This window comes from Cololabis saira, chromosome 5, assembly GCF_033807715.1.
Source record: "Cololabis saira isolate AMF1-May2022 chromosome 5, fColSai1.1, whole genome shotgun sequence".
Lineage (NCBI taxonomy): Eukaryota > Metazoa > Chordata > Actinopteri > Beloniformes > Belonidae > Cololabis > Cololabis saira.
Window position 1 is genome coordinate 37468821 of NC_084591.1, and position 22725 is coordinate 37491545.

General features: G+C 39.9%; 1 protein-coding gene across 11 annotated transcripts in view; it reads right to left on the bottom strand.

Moving 5' to 3' along the window:
* mef2aa (myocyte enhancer factor 2aa) overlaps positions 1 to 22725 on the bottom strand; it is a 72398-nt gene that overhangs the window by 33590 nt on the left and 16083 nt on the right. For all 11 annotated transcript variants that reach the window (XM_061721903.1, XM_061721902.1, XM_061721901.1 and 8 more), the window contains 2 exons: positions 13486 to 13699; positions 903 to 1106 (listed from right to left, as the gene is read on the bottom strand). In XM_061721903.1, the coding sequence (XP_061577887.1) occupies positions 903 to 1106; positions 13486 to 13539 (258 nt within the window). In that variant the 5' untranslated portion in view covers positions 13540 to 13699. The remainder of the gene's footprint in view (positions 1 to 902; positions 1107 to 13485; positions 13700 to 22725) is intronic.

Here is a 22725-nt window from a genome sequence, read left to right on the forward strand (position 1 = left end):
CAATTAACATTTTACACGTGCAGTGGGCAGGTGGCAGTAAGACAAAAAATAAACAGTTTAGAAATGAAGCAGATTGCAAAGTTAATAGAAAGTGTTTTACTCTGTAATCCAAGTCTGTTTAATTAAAAAAAAAAAAAAAAAAAAAAAAGATGAATGAATAATTCGAACTGTCATGCTTTCATCAATAGGCATTAGAATACATTGTGTGTTCCTTCATGTAGTCCGAATGAAGATACCGGCCCTCAAAAAATCAGCTCTTGAATGAGAAACCACGCATGTGCCAACGCAAGATGTTTGGAACAGGATGCATCCATAATCATTCTCATTTACTTTGGCTTTTACGCTTTTGGCTGAGAATCTTGTATGCTGGCACAACAAGTGGCTCCCTCTTCCGCTAGTCGCTGGGCATACAGGATCTGCCAGGAAACCCAAGTGCTTGTTGAGCTTTTTATAGAGCTGTATGGAATGTTCTAAACACTGTATTTTCAGCAAAAAACACTGCGGCAGTGGCCAAGCTAACTGTGTGAACTGAGGGGTGGCCTGCCTACAGGTGCTATCTAGGGGAAGCAAAGTCAGTATTGGTGGTCAGCAGCAGCTGCGTGCATGTGTGTCCTCAGATAGTTTTCCAAGTCAGTTGACGAACCCAAGAGAAGCTGAAGCTATCAGCGAGTGCAGGCCTCCTGTGTTTTATCTGCATGGCGACTACAAGGAAACGGTTACTTTCTCCTGACTCTTGCGCTACACTTTGCTGTATTACCCAAGCACGCTAACCTTTGCTGCAGAGTAACTATATTTCATAGTCTGATTCCATCACTACAATAATTCATGAAGCTGAAATCTAATGAGTTTGGACGTAGGTTTAGTGTAATAAATCACAAAGAAGGGAAAGAAGACTCACTCACCTCCACAATATCAGAGTTGGTTCTGCTCTCGTGGGGCTCGTTGTACTCCGTGTATTTCAGCAACACTTTGTCCATGTCTGTGCTGGCGTACTGGAACAGTTTGTTAGAGCTGTTGAAAATGATGAGGGCTATCTCACAGTCACATAGTACGCTCAGCTCGTAGGCCTTTTTCATCAAGCCGAACTTCCTCTTTGTGAAGGTAACCTGAAGAACACACAGGAAACAAAACCGTCCGTCAACGGGAAAAATGTTCAAATGAAGATCAAAGTCAAGTGAACGAAAGAGACATAAGTGTATGTATGATCAATTTAAAAATCTTATTGTTAAAGAACCATTATTGTTATGAAGGAAAGCAGTATTTAAGTTTTAATATGCAAATATCAAGAGGGAGTAATGTTTGTGAAAGCTAGATTACCGTTGCAAATAAAATCTATGAGTTAGGGCTGTGCGATTAATCAATTTTAAATCTAAATCGGATTTATTAATCAAAATCGATGTTAAAAAAGGAAAATCGGGAAATCGATTTTCCTTTTTTGCAGCTGGCTGCATTACAGACAGAGCCCGTCTAGTCATCTTTGTTTGGTCAAGAAAATTGTAAATGTTGTCACTTTACTAAACTCAAGGAGGATTTACAGTATCTTTCAATTGCACTTCATTCCCAATAGGGAAATTTGCTTGCTATTTTTCTTTAGAAATAAAGATAAAATATTTGAAACAATTTATTCCATTGTCTTTTGTAGTTTTACCGAAAAAATCGAAATCGAAATCGAAAATCGGGTTTTCAGAGAAAAAAATCAGGATTTTATTTTTGTCCAAAATCGCCCAGGCCTACTATGAGTTTTAATTTATAAATTAAAAAATGATTTATTCACCAACATTTAAACTAATTAATTCTGCATTAATTTATTTGTTAAAATTTAAAGAAAAATGCCCTGGAAATAGCAACAACCATAAGAAAACCAATAGCTATTCATTTATTCAGCATAAAAAAGGTGTGATTGTCTTGGAAAAGTTGTAGTTGTTCAAATGTGGGGCTAATTTGAAGTATGTTCTAGAAACGCTGAGCAGACCATCATGCTGATATGTTGTGCATGTGAAATAAGGATAAATATTATTTGGATCGAAGTGGCATAATGACAATTGACAAGTCCCAACACTGTACTTAAGCATGACCAAATTTATAACAACAAAGTTGAGGTAAACAAGGTGAAAGAAAACAAGCTCATCCTTTCCGTTAACATAGTGCGTGTCTCAAATGTCTAGTTATCAAGCCAGAGGTCAGGGTAAGAGGCACGAGTCAGCGAGCTGAGTCAGAGCTTTGGCAACATCAGGGGTCCATACATTACCGTAGTCCCTGACTCCATGTACAGAAAGCCATCACAGTAGTGCAGCATAAGCCATGTAACATGAGCCCTCAGATGGGACTTTAGGTCATACATCACTCCAACGGTAAAGCAACCCTCTGCAAAGTGACTCTCTGTTCTGTATCTGTGCAGCTCTGTCTCTGTGGTTGCCACAGACCCACTCACATATGTCATTATGTTACCCTGCCTTTTTACAGTAAGCTACACTCATTTATTCAACCAAAAACACAATTCAGGAGGGGGGGGAAGATAGAAATGGTTGTTTCAATGGTTGTTTCTCTTATGCCTTTGCAATCACTGTTTGCAAACATGAGACTAAAAATGGTGGTTTTTCCAATTGGATTACTGGGTTTTTTTGAGAGTGGGCCTACTGAAATGTGTGTTCTACAATGTCATGTGAATGTGCAGCTAAAAGCTGTCGTACAGAACTATTAGAGGAGCGTCTGTGTTCTCCATCAGATTCCCTGACCTACTAACAGAGGGGTTGGGCAGATGAGCTAGCTTTGTTCAACTTTAATTGGTTACAGCTTGCAGCTATATCCCCTTTTCAGCTGGTATAAGGAAACCTAATCCTATGTGTTGTATACTGTTCAGGCAGTGGGGTCACTCCGGCTATGATAAATTAAATTCAAATCTTTATTCCCCGCAGGTAATTACACAGGACCATTATTTCTGCCCTAGACACAGTGGAGTCTGTCCTCCCATCATTTTCAAACCAATGCACCAATGTGATTAAAACAAATTTGATAATGACATTTCTTAAATTGACAAGGCTTGAGAATCGAAATACCATATTTCCTCATAAACTACAGCAAGCTTCAATGAACACAAGAGGAGTTATGAATTTCATACTGATGGATCACAGGAGGGGATCTGTTGTCACCGGTCTCTGGTCTGTTTCTGCCCACCAAGTGTTCCCGTAGCTCTGACCACAGTCTAGTTTCCCCTGACTGAACACCAGAACTGCCCACTTGCTTTTTTTCACCTGCTTGGATATTTGTTGGTTTGCCTAACCAACTGGAAAGAAGGGACCGGAGGGGAAACGATTAACAAATTGTATGCTCTTTAGCAGATGAATGTGGATGTTAAGCCGTGGAGATGTCACCTTTCAGCAGGAATCCCGGGATGAGATGCTGAGCGAGGACTTTGATCCACCTGGATGCGTGGCAGAGTGCTGAGTGCAGGGCTTCTGACCGAGGCACCGCTTCATTTCAACCTCAGCAGCAACTCTGACTATTGCTCCTTACCCCATCCACAGACATTGACGTTAAAGGTGACAACCATATCACTGTTCTTTACTTACACTGTAGAGTCAGTTTTAGGGATGGGCGGTATGGACTAAAAAATGTATCGCGATTATTTCTGGCATTTATCCCGATAACGATAAAAATGACGATAAAAAAAATACCAATTCAACTCCACCTTTTTAACTATGAATCTATCTCGCTCTCAGATCCGCCATGTTTGTCATCAACGGGAATTTTTCTTTCTTTCTTTCTTTCTTTCTTTCTTTCTTTCTTTCTTTCTTTCTTTCTTTCTTTCTTTCTTTCTTTCTTTCTTTCCTTCCTTCCTTCTTTTTTCCCTTCCTTCCTCCTTTCCTCCTGCTCTTTCCTTCCTTCTTCCCTTCCTCTTTTCTCCCTTCCTTCCTCCTTTCCTTGTTTTCTCCCTTCCTTCCTCCTTTCCTTGTTTTCTCCCTTCCTTCTCCCCTTTCCTTCCTTCCTTCCTTCCTTCCTTCCTTTCCTTCCTTCTTTTTTCCCCTTCCTTCCTTCTTTCCTCCTGCTCTCTCCTTCCTTCTTTCTTTGTTTTCTCCCTTCCTTCCTTCCTTCCTTCCTTCCTTCCTTCCTTCCTTCCTTCCTTCCTTCCTTCCTTCCTTCCTTCCTTCCTTCCTTCCTTCCTTCCTTCCTTCCTTCCTTCCTTCCTTCCTTCCTTCCTTCCTTCCTTCCTTCCTTCCAAAAATCAGCTTTACACAAAAACATCATCAACAGGAATTTATCGTTTTTACCGCGATGACAAATTCTTATCGTGAGGAATTATTTGACGGTATATCGTGAACGGTAAAATATCGCCCATTCCTAGTCAGTTTATCTGTCCATTTGGCCTATTTTTACTCCTTTTGTTCAACTGTCTTAGAAGCCAATTTTAAATTGATAATTAAAAAAATACAAAAAAAGCTCAGGGCACAGAAACCAAAATTTACAACTATAACCTTTATCCACCCCCATCCTGCCTCAGATGACTGGTGCGACAGTAGAAAACCACAGACATCTTTGAGGTCAAGTGGGAGGTTCACTTGTAAAGCTTTCCTATGGTTCACCAAGTCACAAAACACCCACAAAGACATTCAATGTGGTTTTAAAAATTTAAGCACCCCAAAGTAAAATGTGGTATACATACAGTCTAGCTCCCTGACTAATTCATGTTATTCACAACAAAAGGATTGGCTTCAGTATTATAAACCTCCACCACCAATGGTATCAGTGCATTTCACAGTTCTTACAGTTGCAGGGGGGGTTGGAGAGGACATACACATTTATAACAAACTGAAGTGCTTCTAAGTTATTCCAACACCTCACATTGTCTATTGACTTTGTCAGAATTGTATTCAGTGTGCGTACGGCCAAAAACTCTCTTGAACTTCTCACAAAGTCAAACTAAGGTGGTAATTCCAAATACGTATTTGTGTATTTCCAAACTCCCAACGAACGCAACATATATTAAGAACTTTAAATTAAGCATTGGATGTTGATTGTTAGACATTTTGTAAATATATACTTAATATGTTGTGTACATGTTTGCAAGCTGACAAGGCTTACAAGTTAGTGGGCGACCGATAATCGGCCGTGGCCGATTATCGAATTCGATATTCATAATTTTATTAATAATCGGTATCGGCCCCCCCAAAAAAAAAATCGAAAATAAATAATTTCGATTTTTTTTTTTTTTTTTTTTTTAAAGAAAAATTAAGAAATTTACTGAAATACTGCATTTTCTTTTTGTATTAAGAATGTTCAACATGCTCAAACTTAAGTAAACTTAAGTAAATATTTGCACTTAAAAAAACAACCTGTACTGTTTGGTTGTTTGTCATGTGTACTAGTTAGCTTACTGTTACTACCTCCAAGTAGGCACTTGCTGTGGTTTGGGTCTGGGAATTGGGAGAATTGTGCCTGACTGTTCTAAAATTGAGGCTGTTATTCCTCTTAATTTGTTATTTTTTATAGGCAGCTTTTTTATTTTATGTAAAGAGAAAATTCACTTAATGTTATTTTTAATAACTGAAATGCTGCTTGTTTTGTTTGATGTTCCATAATTTGCACTTTTGATGTGTGAGCCGTGCAAAGTGAATATTGCTGTCCCTCCTAGTTAAAGCAATAAATTGCTCACCATTCATTTAAATGAATTCTTGTATTGAAATTTGTTTTCTCCCAAAAAGGTAAAAAAGGGTAATAATCGTATCGGCTGATATCGGCTATCGGCCTTTTTGATTTCCCCCTAATCGGTGATCGAAATAATCGAAAAAAAGGCTGATCGGTCGGACACTATTACAAGTTAATATTACTATTAAAAAAGCCAAAATGTAAAAGCTATGCTGCAGTAGTGGAGAGGGTGCCATCTTCTCCAAAGCCCCAGAGTTGATTTACAGCTGCACAGCGTAGCTGACGCTGGATGGATGGATGGATGGATAACGAGGTGGGTCAAATTTCATCCTTCCATATCTGTGTGAAATCATGCGATATGTCCTGAAATAAACATGTCTTAAGTCTATAACAGAGACATAGAAGTGTCTGTCAGAGCAGCTTTACTCTTCCAATAGAAAATGATGTGGCGTGCGTAAGACAGCATATGCTACAACAAATCCAGACACACACATTCACCCGGAGTTGAAGTGTCAATCAACGGGTCTATCAATGTCTTTCTCCAGGCGGAGGTGCCATAATGAAAAGCAAGACATCTTGGACTGAGAGTACAGCTGTGACTGGGGCCTGGCAGAAGATGCTTGAATCGCTAACACCTTCAGAGGGGGTGTTGATCTCGCAGCCTTATTAGAACCTCATGTCACCTCTGACAGCCCCCATGGCAGACTTGAGAGTGGATTTGAAAGACAGTGAGATCTGGCACCAGCTGGCAGAGTGACCCAGGCCCTGTGGCTGCTGCCCTGGCTCTGCAATGCCAGAGTGTGCTGGCTTAGGAGACAAGCCAGGGCCACCATGTCTGTCTGCACAGATCAGCTCTGTCTGGGAGAGAGGACAGCCTCAGGATCACCATGTGGACAAGTAGGGGCTTAGAGGCTTCATCCAGTGGCTGGTTTTGACTTTGAAACCTACAGTAGTCATGTCTGATCCTGTTTACTGATAAAGATGACAAGCTATTTACCCAAATGTGAACATGATTCCTGGAAATACGTCAAAAACTGAATTCAAAGCAATGGACTTCACTGGTTTCATTTAAAGTTTAAAAAGGGACATTTCTAGTAGAGAAATGTATTCATCAACTAATTCAATAAGGGCCATCAAAGTTTTGATCTTCAGGGTTTTTTTTTTTTTTACATTCTTACAAACAAAGCAGCTAATTTAACAAAAATGTACAACTAATAAGTATCTATTCACTTTCAAGAAGCCTCAGATACAAAATCTGTCAATTGATCCTTTTGTTGCCTCGATCATTATATATATGCTGTATCATTGTAAACAAAGCCAATAAATGCTTTTACAGTTACATTTGCTAGTTCCCCTCTGTTCTTTCTTTATTGTCTATAAACAGTATAACCTGTTAAATTATGATGGCCACTGAAAACTTTAGGAATGAGTGAAGGCTGAAAAATGAGAGGTATGTGCCGTGTTACTCCCTGGAGAGTGAGTAAGAGAGAGCTCCACTTTGTGTGCGCCTACAGGCATCTGATGCACTGGAGCAAAAATCCAAAATGAGCCGCAGCAAGGGCAGGCGACCCTCCACCCAGCAGCAAAATCATCAAACTTTTAATGACTTGGACAATTACCCCCAGTGAGCCTGCTTAATGGCATCCACAGGATGTCACTAGACACTGCTCACTAGGCTCCACCAACGTCGACACTAACAAGACTAATGTGTATCCACTGCTGGTGTACAGCAGATCCATGAAACTACAAATGCTTCAAGAAGTAGACGGAAGACCCTAAACACACTGGGTGAGAGCCTCTGATTCTGTTATTGTACCTTCTACAGAAAATAAGAGTCAAAACTCCAATAGTCTGGTAACGTTACTTGTCGAAGGACATATTTAACTAATCCATCCAAGTGTCACAAATGGGAGATTGTGGCAGGACCCAAATGTAGGAGAGAAGGCATATGGTTAAGCTAAAAAGTTATTTATTTAACAAAAAGCCAGGCATGGCAGGGAAACTAAAGAACAAACCCAAAGGAACTAAACTCAAAACAGAAGTCAGGACAACCCCAAATATAAAATAAATAAAAGAAAAACATGAAAAACCCCAAGGAAACAGGACGGCATACAACAGACATAAAACAGTACGTACCAACCAAGAGGACAGGTAAGACAGGACAAGATATACTAACAGGACTGACGAGACACAGGTGCAAACAATCAGGGCAGATGGGAACAAGGATTATCAGGCCCCGTTTACACGGGGCAAAGACGGAGGTGTTTTCATGCGTTTTGGCCGTTCGTTTACACGAAAACGGAGGTCAAAGCCCCCAAAAACGATCATTTCTGAAAACTCCGGCCAAAGTGGAGAATTTCAAAAACTCCGTTTTCACGTTTGCGTCTAAACAGAGAAAACGGAGGAAAACGGAGATTTACTTCACATTATGCGACAGAAACGTCACCAGCAGCGTCATGAGTGCGACCTGTGTTTACAATTTGTTTGGCCACCGTCAATATTTTCTTTTATTTTACCTGTTTTAAATTCTCTCAGACTCTCGTTCCGTCTTGGAAGTAAAGCCTGAATTATGGTCCACGTTAAATCGACGCAGAGCCTACGGCGTAAGGTACGCGGCGATGCGCGCCGTACGGTGTGCGTCGCCGCGTATCCTACGCCGTAGGCTCTGCGTTGGTGTAACGCGGAACCATAAATCAGCCTTAACTGGAAGTTACACGTGTCATTTGTTGATGTTTTTCCAGGATTCTGATTGGCTGGCATGACGTTAACAGCGTTTTCATGCGGGTCCGTGTAAACGAGGATATTTTTGAAAACGTAGAGGGGAAAATATCAGTTTTTGTAAATACCCGGCTACGTGTAAACTAAGCATCAGACTATCAAAATAAAACAGGAAGAAATATAAACCCAAAACCATGACACCAAGTCCAATATGAGTAACAGGGAGGTTTAACTTTGATCGCCTGTGAGTCGTGTGAACGTTGTACCAAGTAATTTGTTGTGACCGCACAAACGTGTCTTCTGACTTGATTAATCATGCACACGCACAAGATATCAATTCCTATAGATTCTGATTTACTGGAACAAAGAGGTTAATTAGGAAACTATAATGGAAATGTATGTTTCTGAGGGATAGAAAGACGTGTGCACATTGTGTCACTGAAATTACATTTCCTGCCGATAGGAAAGACACGGTCAGTATATTCACGTGGATCATAATACTCAAATATTAACCAAATTAAAACAACACTCTAAGTACCAAAGTGTCATGTAAAGAGCGACCTTAACTTAAACATTGTCATAGTCAAAGAGGCAAACAATAATCACATTAAGCCATGTGGAGTATTGTAATTATAGTCACAGTACTGAAGAAAATTCTAAGCATGTAAACACCTTAATCCCAATAGGGCATCCTGTTGGAATTTTCACTGCATTTTTGACATAAAATAGCCTACACATAGGGCAGTTGTGAAATCTGACACACTAAACACTGACTTTGCTTGAAGACTTATTTTGTTCTGAACATTGTGTGGTTTTATTTTTCGTATATATTACCTTGGTGTTCAGCGATATAGGTTATTCTATTGCTGTTATTTATAATGATGGCTAATAACCAGCCAACTGATTAATCAGCTAACTCAACTCTAACTCTAATATCATTACTGTGTTTTACATTTTTATCTTAATAAAGTGATCAAAACATAAACGAGGATGGTCAGAGTAGCACTGAGAACGAGAGGCTGCACTTGAAGCTTTTGCAAAATAAGGAATGAAACACAACCATAATACCAACAGACTAGTGGTTGATGTTTTTGTTAATTCATTTCTGGCCAGATCTGGAATGTATCATTAATACTCTGAAACACATAAAAAACAAATAGAAAAAAGTGGAAATTACTTTTTTAAAACAATTTCCTATGAGAACCGTGACAGGAAAATTGTCTTATTTAAAGTAAGGTATATAATTAGATTATTGCGTCCATCTAAGGGTACTGAGAGATGATGAAAACTGAATTAATTTGTGTCCACCTATGATTGACATCTATCTGGTCTGAAGAGGTAAAAGCTGCTGTGAATAAAGTAAATCAAAGGAATTCATACTGTATGATGGCTGTCTATGTGTTATCATGCACTCATTTACAATCAGCAAAGTCAGTGTGGCAGATGACTGCAGCTGTAAACCAGAAGCATCACGTATACAGTACATGGCTGAGGAACTGCTCATTGGAGTCTTATAATATGCATGACGGGACCTCCGTTTCCTCCATGTCTTATTCTGAACATCCACAAAAGCTGTAGGAAACCCCCTCCCCAATAAAACCTTCTGTGTGAACCAAAAAAGAAAAGTAAGAACAATCCTACCCATGATGTATGCAAAGTGCATGGTGCATAGTTTTCTAATGTAGTCTTTAATGTCATAGTTGTGCAAAATGCTTTATTACAATACAAACTTGTGTGTATTATCTGCCAAGTTGACCGTCGCTACTTCACCCTGCACTCAACTGTTGATAAAGTGTGCAATTACAGGCCTCTTTTGCTTCCGCTACAATCTGCGTTATAAATCCTGAAAGGTTAATGGCCCACCTAAAAACGTGCAGTGATAATACAAAGGGAGCCCCTGTTTTCGTCACAAAACATCCTGCATAACAATACCACATAATTAGTCCACTTAAATATTTCTTTCATTTAAAGTGTTCAAGCATAGAAAGCTAAGAGCAGGGAGGCACAAAGACTCAAACTGTCTCCAGACAACAGAGACCATATGATAATGACTATTCCCCCTTGGTTAGGAGCATGCCCCAGGGGGATGGCATTGTGTGCTTCATGGCCCACGGAGAAAAAAAAAAAAAAAAAGAACGATACAGACAAATGCACCACTTAATAGCAACGCTTTGCTTTAGCACAGCAGCCCATTGTCGTGACACCCTTTCTGCTGAGCCAGCTAAAACAAACTAATGCAAGCTGAAATGTCTGTGTTCGGCTGATAAACTTTCTCACAAATTCTACAGTTTGGCATTTAAAATCTGATGAAAACAGTACGCTCTGGAAAAAACACTTGAGCAACGTCTTTATCTGTGGCCCCTTTTTTATATGGAACAGTATGGAAAAATACCATCCCTCAGTCCCTTTATAAACACATTGCAAAGAAAAGACCATGTGAAGAGTTAATTTGCCCCCCTATCAATCAGATAACCCATTCCTTTGTAAAACTGCCTTTCTTTTTTTTCCTTTTTTTTTTTTTAATCATGCATAAAATGTGGATGCATGAGCACAGGCTGATTCCTCTCCTGCCCCCTATTTGGATGCTAACGAGAGTCAGGTGTTACACTGATAATTGGGCCACACTCTGGATTTTTATGCTACACTTGACTGTTATCCTCAGACAGCAACATAATCTTGCCGACTTAATGTTAGCATAAAATACATTTTAGTTTAAGGGTAATCTTAACTTGACATGCTCTATTTGAACACAGCACACCTACCAATCTTCATTCATTGGTGTAATCAATCAAAAACTGGCCTCATGGTTCCTTAACATAGCTCTTAAGTCGAAGAGAGCATATCCTGTTCAGACATGAACAAAACACTCTGCTAAAGATAATCACATCTGCGAGACTTGCCTCAGACAGACCTTTGTTGTCGTATGAAATGTTTTGCTGTTTAGGATTTTATATTTATCATGTGCAGACAGAGAGAATTCCAGCTTTCTGCTTCTTTGTGGCTAGCCAGGACCAATAGAGCCAAGGCAAAGAAGGGTGCTGCATGTCCCTCTGACCCACCCAGCAAATGAGAGGGTGCTGTTGTGCAGTGGCTGCTCCTAATTACTACCAAACAGCAAAGCACACAGGGCTAGAGCGAAGGGGCCCAGCCATACTGCCAGGCCAGAAGAAAAGCCCTACAGTGTGAGGAGGCCTGGCAGCCCACCGCGCTTCCCACAATTCACTCCCATGCCACGAGACCCCACTGCAGCCCAGCACTGCTCCTGCTGCCTCATCAAGTTCTCCGGATGAAATTGCAGGGTGGCAGGGGAATCATGCCGGTAAATATGACCGCACTGACAATGAAATGTCATGGTCCCTGTTCAGCTGGCTGGGACTTTGGAGAGGTTTGTCTGTTTGGATCTATGCTCACCATGACAGCTGCTGAAATATGGTCCAAGGCAGTTAGGAAAACAGAGCAGAACTCCATCTTTCAGACAACTACGATTAAAGATAGAGAGGCACTGCTGAATAAGCTAAGAAAATGTACAACGATTTACGCAACTATAAGTTCATCATGTAACATTTACTAAATAAATACTGTCATATGAAAGTAGCGAGCCATGGAAACTGCTGACCTTTTCCAACATATTTCCACAAGAAACCATTTAATCCGCCTTGAAAGAGTGAGCAGAGATAGTAGCATGCTTGACCAACACTGGAAGGGATTTACCTTCATACCAATTCATTTAAAAACAATACACTATCGGTAGATGCCAAGCTACATTTCTGTTATCATTGCTCCAGCAAAAATCTGAAATCATCTTGATGAAATCTTGTGATTTGTTGAGTTTAAAGATTTACTGTCTTTTTTCAAATGATCTCACAGTGTTTTAGCGAGGCGGGCTTTGACTTGGCCGTTGATTAACCCTCCAACTATTCTTTCTGACCCATCCACTTCCAGTTTATCTTCAGCTTTTAGACATAATATCCCACACTGTCTCCAACGACACGTTGATACGATACAAAAAGCAAAAACATATCAGGAACTATAAGTTGCCTAATCCTCCGGCAGTGAAGCAACACCAAACCGTGACGTTTCCACCATCGTGCTTCACAGCTAGTACGAGGACTCCTTTCACATTAGATGTATTCATATTCATGTTTTTATTCTTGACTGACACATCTGCAATAAACTGTAACTTTTGTTTCTGTTTATTGTATTTTAGGGTGTCACTTATGAGTTTATCACCTTTATCAATATGCACTGATTGCCAAAGCCTCCTGCCCAGGGGGCACATCTGATTTGAGAGCAGAAGCTCGACAACAGGCTGGTAACTAAAGGGTTAAAACAATGTAAGTACCGTATTTTCTGGACTATAAGCCGCTACTTTTTTCATAGGTTTTGAACCATGCGGCTTATACAAAGGTGCGGCTATTCTGTGGATTTTTCTTCCACCGCTCGGGCGCTCTAACCGGTATTACAATCAAAACTAAGGCAAAATAAATGCAAAGAATACGCTACTTCTTCTTTAGCAGATAGAAGTAGATAGAAGCAGATTTCAAACAGATAAATAGATAAATAAATACTGGTTATTTTCTCTTGGTTCTGTCCCGTTTTAATCAGCAAAGTTGCTGCCGTGTTAAAAGACACTGTTAGGAAAGGATCTATTTAGGTACAAACATGTACATCATTTACAGTTCAAAATCCTTCTGTACATGTAGTAAATATCTAATCTAACAACAAAAATATCTGCGGCTTGCATATCTTTTTTTTTTTAAATAGAGCGGATGCGGCTTATATAGAGGTGCGGCTTGTATATCTTTTTTTTATTGTTTTTTTAAAAATAGAGCAGATGCGGTTTATACACAGGTGTGGCTTATAGTCCAGAAAATACAGTATGTGTTTTGTCAGATATGATTGAATAATTGATATGGAGAGCAGTTTTTTTTACCACTGTATAAATGTATTCTGATTTTGATATTTAAAGTGTCATTTTTCAGTATATCACCTTCATTCATATGCACTGTTTGAACAATATTTAGCACAAAGTATGGCCGGGGTAGAAGTTCAATGAAGAGCACTTTTTTGCCCCCACTGTATACAGTAAATGTGTGATAGATAGCTAGATACTGTCCCACTCACCTGCCTGTTCCTCTCATCCATGATCCTGGTGATCTGTATCTTCTTCCGCCCCATGGCTGTGTCCTTTCTGCTCTTTCAGACACCTCAACAGTATCGAAACAACACGCTTTCTTCTCCCACTCCCCTAGTACATTGTGCAACAGTTTCTCTTCTTGAGTACTCTCGTTCACTCTTCTCAGCACACTCTCTGCTCTTCACAGGACCACACCGCGATCTGCAAGACAGAAAAACAAAACATTAAGTTTCACTCAACAATGTCTCTTTAAGCACTTTAAAAGCACCGGACGGCTCAATGATCTGTTCTCAAGCATGTTCAGGAAGTATGAGGGCCACATGCTTTTATCTCTTCAGGTACTGTATTTGACGCTCAGATAGAAATCAGTACTGTATCTGTCAGATGGCAACTGTATGCCAGAACTGTGTGATGTTAACTGCATCTACACCATATCATCAAGGTTCGACAGGTCCTTCTTATGCCATCACCCCTGGCTAGGGGTGGGTATTGGGAAGGACCTCACGATACGATACGCATCACGATACTTGAGCCACGATACGATACAAATTGCGATATCCCTATTATGCGATATATCCCGATATATCGCGATATTCTACATAGTTCACCGAAAAATGTAAAAATGCATTACACATCTTAAAATCCAAGTTGTATATACTGTATGTACATCAGATAATAGTGATAATGCATTGGACAGACTGAGTCAAAACAATGTAATTCAAACTTTCTATTTTAATTATGCAACATATTTGCATGAAAAAACAAACTGAAACACAATGAAAAGTGCAGTGTGTGCATTATTCTTAGATACAAAGTACTCAAAATAAAATGCAGTGTCTCAGCCACACTGAAATTGAAATCACAAAAATACAGTACAGCTACTTGCCCCTGACTTAAAATGACAAAAATAAAATGCAGTGTCTCACCCACACTGAAATCACAAAATACAGTACAGCTAGGGGTGGGCAAAAATATTGATACGGCAATATATCGCGATACATACATTGAATATCGATATCGTATCGGGAGACTATGTATCGCGATATATTGCTGTATCAATATTTTTGCCCACCCCTAGTCTTGGCTTCCCAGAATTGGCTCCCATTAATTTTAGAATAAATGGGGAGTCAATAAGTTTTACTTATGGTTTTTAAGGCTCTAAATGGGCAGGCCCCTGCTTATATCACTGACCTTCTTCAGTTCCAGTCAGCCACCTGAGGTCCTCTAGTCAAGGAAAACTACATGTGCCGCGGTCACGGCTGTAACTGAAAGGTGATAGGGGCTTTGCTGTGGCTGCTCCCCGACTGTGGAAACGGTCACCCTCAGACTTTCGATGTGCCTCCACTATTTCCACCTTTAAGTCTAGATTAAAAACACACCTCTATTCACTAGCCTTCCCAGTCCCCCCAGTCTGTGTTTTTAGGTCAAATTTGTGAGGCATGTTCTTTCTTCCTTTTTTAATTATCATTATCATGTACAGCACTGTGGTCAGTAATATCTCAGTTTTAAATGTACTTTATAAATACATTTTACTTACTTACTTACATTGAGATACAGCCTAAAAATGTGTTACAATATTAACTGTCCAATTCACCAGCCAGGGAAGAGCATGAACAAAAAAAACAACTTGGAGGTTTCTTTTTAGGTGAGAATCACCACAATCCAGATCTCTAAAATGAACTGTAAACTGATTACATGTCCATACGCAGTAAGCTCCTGTGCGACAGAAAAAACGTACAATAAATGGAACTCATGTGTTTGTTCCGTTCAGTTGTTTCAATTCAATTTAAACCTTTAATGTGAAGTTATCTGTTAATGTGGCGTAATCCAACTACAGCGACTTGTTTCTTTCCAAAAGGTTACAAAATGTACTTCTCAGCACCTATAAATGTCACTGGCAAGTGCAAAAATAAAAAAGTAGGTTTAATCTTTAAACAAAACAAACGAGAGACGTTAAATAGGGATGATGTATCTTGGTTATTCAGAGGATTATTAATTGGCTGGGAGCATTATCTTCAAACAAGACAGCAAATATTTTTGAACTGGAGTGATTTAGCAAAGCTATGAAGTACTTTCATTACGTCTAATTTATATTGTCAACATTTTACCAATGCACCTAATGTCCGCAAAGACTGGGATCAAACCACTTCATCTCCCAAGCTATAGCCACCATTTCTGTTGCCTCTACAGTCTTTGTGTCAGGTAAAGCTATCTGGTTATTTTCTATTCCTTTGGTTTGACCTTATAATAAAAAGACTGGTATAGACTTTTAACATGACATGATATTATGATAGAAAAGGTTTATTTCTTGTTTCATTTCCACAATTTCAGGATTCACTTAAGTGCAATGCGGTTAGAATTGGTGTATAAGTTCATATAAAAAGTTTTGTAGTATCATTTCAGATATTATTTATAGGCTTTTTTTCTTAAATGAAACCAGCCTGAATCCTTTTTCCAAGTACTTGGAGAGAATAGAAAAATAAGCCTGTTTCCCAAAATAACTTAATCTAACTAAGCTTAATTTGATACACCTTACTCACAACGTGTTTTGATAGCATTTCAGAAAGTAAAATTTTCCCTGTATAGCCTTCCTTCTCCCGCTTCCAAAGACACCGCAGCAATATATCCTTGCGTTTTCTAAGCTGACCCATACTGATGCCAGCTTTTCTCTTAAGATGATTAAGAAGGCGCCCTGTTTGGTGGAGGCTAGTTGAAATCTCCTGGCTTGGGGCAGAAGCCAGGAGGGAAGAGGAGAATCGCGGGTCTATTCTCATATGAGCGTGTAACCTGGCCAGTAGTTCACACCAGTACGCCCCGGGGAACATCTAACTCTGCCATGTGTCTGCTCCTTTGCTAAAAGAGATATAGCCCCTTCTCTTGAGGCCCATCCATCACTTACACTCAGCAAATAGAAAACGTCAAACCAACTGCACTTTCCTTACAGTATGAGAACAAATGTAGAAAGGTTAACAACTGAGGCCATTACATGCAGTCAGCATTTGCGGGGTAAGGAAACCAGGGGCTGAATTGGCAGTGAAACGAAAATGACCAGTTCCAGTGGCACACAGTCATTATGGGTTACAGATGGACGGGCATTATGGTGTCTGGCTGTCTGAATCGGGGCTCCACTGTAGGCAAACTTGACTCAGATCACCTTGCTAACTACCCACGCACTGCTGTCAGAGCCAGGAAAGAAACTGCCTGAACCCCCACAAAGAATTTCCCCAAACCACATCACAACAGACCAGAGAAAATGACGATGTTTTAGTTCATTCACCATTTCTCACACACAAATAGAGAGCGCCAAGCAGGAATTACAGGGAGTCTGTGGCAGCAGATCTCAGCTCCCCTAAAGACATACCTGGACCACCATGAAATATTATAATAGTGCAGCAGACAATTACGACAAAATTCAACTTATTCGTCCATCAGATTTTCCACTTTACCAACAAATATGTTTTGTTTATTTGATTACATTTTAAAGAAAGGCTCAATGCCTGAAAGTGCTCGGCTCAGAAAGTGCTGTGTGAACTGTGTACTGCAGCTGAACTGATGATCTGAACAGAAAACCCCTCAGTCTTGCTCATTTTATGAGAATTTACCAAGAAATCCGTCAGGTTCAAGACAGTCTCACACAAACACACATTCACACTCAGCTGCATTTTCCGCTTTCTTTTTGCAGAGGATCTCTCACAGCGGGATAGTTCAAGTCTGCAGGTAGATTGCGCAATGACATTTTTCTTGCACAGATACAAAATGACAAGCTTCAAGGGGCCTTCAAACTGCAGGTGTGCCATGCTTCCAACCAGAGTCAACAGTCGTTTGAAAGGTCTTAGAAGTCTTAAACAGCTTGCTGAAAAAAAACGACGACAAAAAAACTACTTACTACTTGTCAGGATCTCAACAATTAATCTTGTAATACAGCGGATCGTGTTATAATGCACCTTAATGTTGATCAAATAATGTAATTCCAGTCTCCTGAACTAACTGTTTGTCTTCCTCTACACGTCAGTGTATTTCTGATAACAAAGGAGAGCAGTGTCTGCACTGTAGCACGGTACATGTTCAGCATGACACTCTTGGGTGTTAGAATGGGTGAGAGCATCTGTTCATGGCTTAAATCATGTGCTCTTGGTGCATGTGAGTGTGGGTGTGTAGGAAACTAAGATGAAGACTATACTCATAAAAGGAGCAAACACAACTTTGAAGCAGGGGATGGGCAACATGAGACAAGGAGATCGCCTCAGAAACAATGCAGATCCACGCGGTTCATATCTGCTAGCACAGTTTCAGCTGTAACCCATTTTTCATACAAGTTAAATAAAGTTCCACCTCATTTTGTAAGATTGCTGCTGACTCTCTAGAACAGGGGTCGGCAACCCAAAATGTTGAAAGAGCCATATTGGACCAAAAACACAAAAAACAAATATGTCTGGAGCCGCAAAAAATTGAAAATCTTGTATAAGCCTTAGAATGGAGACAACACATGCTGCATGTTTCTATATTAGTTAGAACTCGGGGGAGATTTTTTTTTCATTCTGTCAAAATTTTGAGAAAAAAGTCGAAATGTTGAGAAAAAAATCTACATTTTGAGAAAAAGGTTGAAATGTCGAGATTAATTTTGAAGTACAATCTTGAGAAAAAAGTCGAAATGTCCAGAAAAAAGTCAAAATGTCCAGAAAAAAGTCGAAATTTCGAGTAAAAGGTCGAAATGTCAAGATTAATGTTGAAGTACAATCTCAAGAAAAAAAGTCGAAATGTTGACAAAAAAATCAAAATTTTGAGAAAAAAGTCAAAATGTCGAGATCAAAAAAGGAAAAAAGAAAAAAAGAAAAGGAAAAAAAATATTTTTTTTTTTTTTTTTTCAAACATTTTTGAAAAAGCTCCAGGAGCCACTAGGGCGGCGCTAAAGAGCCGCATGCGGCTCTAGAGCCGCGGGTTGCCGACTCCTGCTCTAGAAGGTGCACTAATCTATCCACAGCTGCGTACATGAGAACCAACAGCCTATCCTGGAGGAATACATTGGGCCTTAGGTTAGCCAAAAAGTATCCCAGACGGTGATAACATGGTGAGCAAAATGGCTCAAGAAGGGTACATTTCAGAGTTTATAACAATCAGAGCCTATGCATGAACCAAAAATGTTCCTTTAAATGCATTTTTCTGTTTGTTTACAGCAGGTATGAATAATGCTTCATTTTTTGCATGAATTGATTTGTAAATTATTGTAACAGAAGCTATACTGGAAATGACTTATGAAGCTGCGGTAGCAAAGATTTATTGTACAATCTTTTTCTCCGTGAGTAACTTTTCAACCTTTTCTTAATATGTGCACTGCTGGTGCTCTGGTTTCCCGCCACAATACAAGAACGTTCATGTTAGGTTAATAAATAATTCTAAATTGGCCTCAGGTGTGTCTGCACAAACATGATTGTCTGTTTCTCTCTGCTCGCACTGTGATAGACTGGCAGCCTGTCAAATCTTTACTGCACTTCTCACCTGATGCCAACTAAAAACAGCTCTAGCCTCTCATGAACTTTTACATCATGAAGCAGGTATGACTTTGAAAAAAAACACACACACACCTTGTTTCAGTCAATCGATGTACACTCCAGTCTTTATTTTAACAGTACTTGTAGTCTGAGATCTAGGCTCCAACCTCATTACTCCCCACAGATATAACCTACATTGAGATACTGGGAATAATGAGCAAAAACTCAACCCCCTGTGTGCCGATCCTTTAGTGTTGGAGCCTACAGGTGAATGCCAGGCTGGTCGTGGGATTTTTGAGTAGCAACAAACTTGGCAATCGTGCATCGGTTGGCAAGGCAAGCTTGGACACTGTTTGCTCCTTTGAACCACAGGGTGTAATTGGAAAGTGCTATACAGAGAGGTGTATGTGAGTGCAAAACATCGCTTTCTTGTCTGCCTCAACGAGCCTCAGATTCACCTCATTTTTTTCATGTTGTTGGTGCTAGATTGTATTTGCTTAAAGCAATGAAGATAAATTAATTTTGCTTACTTTGGCGGTAACATTTTAAGGGTCATTTAACATAGATAAAGATACATACACGTATCAGATCTAAGGATGTACGACGTGACGTGGTCTACCTGAAACACTTAGACATTAACCAGTACATCTGCAAGACGCTTACCTAACATTTGTAACACATAAATCAATATGAGGAGAATATATCACCAAAGGAATGACCAGATCAGCTTTTCAGAGCATTGATAAGATCGTCTGCCTGATTCAGGTCCAGGGCTGACTACGATGTACACCCTATCAAACGTGCACGTAATTGACCACAGCCACACGGCGTGTGCACAGACAAGCACCAACATTCTAACTTTGAAGTCAACGTGGAAATAAGAGACGTTGTAGTTCCTCAACTGACCACGGGGGGCTGTCCCCAAAAGGAATCAATCTCCATTGACTCCACTGTTAAAATGTTCACCTTTGCAGGAGCAATAAACATATTAAAGACCTAGTTCAATAAATGGTCCATAGCTAAATTTTACATTCATAACAATTCTATGAGGGGTTAGTTTTTTTTGGTTGGTCGGCATCAGGTTAAATGATATAAAGCAACAAATTTACATTTACTTAGGTGCATGGCCTTTTGATTGTTGGCTCGCTTAGCCATTGCCTACCTGTCATCATCATATTTTCTACATGGTGTTTAGCACTGTAGGGACTTCTGAGCTGTGAATAAATACCAAACGGAACAGTAAATTACATTTCAAAGAGAATATTTTAGGTTTGCTGTTAGTTTTACCAACAGTTTGTTGTGCTAACCACCCATTTGATGTAGAAACTTTCACATATTTTCACATAAAATGTACTGATTCTAAAAGCTAAATCTCAAAACTGCAGCATCTTTCACACAGACTGAAGTTGGCTTTTGATTCTTATTTCTCGTTCTGCAGTTTAGAGAAGAGGTTCCGAATTGTAAGCCAACTTCAGCTTCATGTGCCGTTCTAGGTACCAGTCAATTTAACTGCCAATTAGCAGAACCAGTGCTTATTGTGACAATGAAATCACATACAACTTTGATCAGATCTGTAGGTTAAAGTGAGAATGTTGTGGTTCATCATGTTGAAATAGCAGCTAAGTTAAAAACTTGCTGACTAAAACTGTGATGGGTCTTGCACATTTTGGTGACAGGCCTGGCATTTTTCACTATCATTAACACATTTTTAATTTCCAGGCTGATTTATGGATCCAGCACATCCTCCTACCGCTCTCCTTGTAAGTCTGCATTCACTCCACACAATTATAAAGCATTACGCCCTCAACTGCCAACCCACATAAAATATAAGATAAAACTACAGTGTGTTTTTGTTAGGATTTTTGTCTAATGAGCGTGAAATTAGGCTTTTCTATAAGTCTGATACATCTAAGGTGAAGTGATGCCATTATTTTTTATCACGTTTCATGTTCAGGTTTCATGTTTTGATATCATGTTTTCTTTTCTTCATTTTTACATTTCAAATTTATCTCATATATCCGTGATATGCAAACAACATGTCCATGCTTCTTTAAAGGTGATGGGCAGCAGACACAGCTGTGACAGTTGCACTTCCTGTGCAAAACAGAGTTAGCCTTTATCCTACCACAGACTGTGGGCAGACAACACTCAACTTCCTGCCCCTTCACTTCCTGTTATTCTGCATGCCCTCTGCAGAGTGTGTGTGTGTGTGTGTGTGTGTGTGTGTGTGTGTGTTGGGAGGGGGGGGTGATGTAGTGTGGAAAGGAGGAAGAACGGGAGGGACGACCACCTTTGGGACACCCTTCCTCTTTGAGCCCTCCACTTATTACTGCCCTGAATGCAAGTCTGAGACTAAACAACAACAGAAGCCCATCTCTGGTGGCCTTGCTCTGTGTGCTAACTGTGTTTACTGGAAGGATCATTACACAGGCTGGACAACGTGCGCGGGAAATCTAGCCATTCATTTTACAATTAGTAGACGCAGATCTTTCCCGTTTTTTTTTGTTGTTTTTTTTAACAATCCACTCGTTGCATAAGAATGAATCACAGTTGGCACAACACAATATCCACTAAAGCAACATGAATATGACAGCATATCGTTTGAGAATGCAACAGTGTCTTGCAGTAATCTGATGTACATTGATAATGGGATTCTGTGAAATAATCCATGACAACACTCCTATGTGTATGAAACTCAAAGTGTCACAACCGTGGTTCGGTTATGATTAGCCCTCTGGCAGACTGAAGACATAAAGTGAAGCAGCTTAAATCCTAAGTCAGTTTCACAGATTTGTTTAAGGGGTGCCTTGACACCAGTGTGTTAGAAAAAGAACATCCTCCTCTTTGTTCTTGCTTTCATCAGGAGGTGCTGTACCTGTAAATGGGGCTGTTGGCCTGAGGGAAGCGGAGGCAAGCCAGTCATCTCCCGCTCCCTCCCTCTTTCCTTTTGTGAGGGTGTGCTTATCTCCCTCTCCAGCAGTGAAAGGCAGGATTGTGGTCCTTGCAGCATCACCAGTGTTCATGTCTTCTGATGCTAATCTGACACACGGCTGATCCCTCAACACACACTCTTTCCCATCTTTTTTAGCCCGCCACCTTTTTTCTTTCTCTTTTACTTGTTTCATCATGTGATCTATTTCTTCCTTTTTACTATTTCATTTAATACATCCCCTCACCTCGGTTTCTAGGGCAACTAATGAGATATAATTAATAAGAGCTATCACTACACGCAAGCAAAAGAAGTGAAATAGGAGATTTTGAGAAACGAAAAAGTGCAGGCCGCAGAACCTGGAAACTCTGCAGCACTTCCCCTTCCTCTTATACAGCATAGCTTGGAGCACTATTTTTCATACAGAGCGACTTGAATAGCATTTCAAGGATTGGCTAAAATCATTGTGATATGAAGACCTAGTTAAATTAAATACACATTTTGATATTTTGCACAGAAAAACCATGTTGGCTAAACTCTTTTACATTGTGACTTTCTTGACATCTTTTGATAAGGATTCAGTAATCATTCTGCATCGGACTCAATTAATTAAGATACAAAGACGCATTGTTCAAAAGGGAGTGCAAACCTGCACAGTGGGGACAATCACAAAGCCAGCGGTGAGAGCCTGCACTGAAAGGGCAGCCAAGCAGACAGCGAGTGGTTAATCTGCCTTGATGACTGAAAGCTCAGTCCAACTCTCCAATGACCCAGCTGTAATCCCACATTGGATCAGTGCAAGTTCAAAC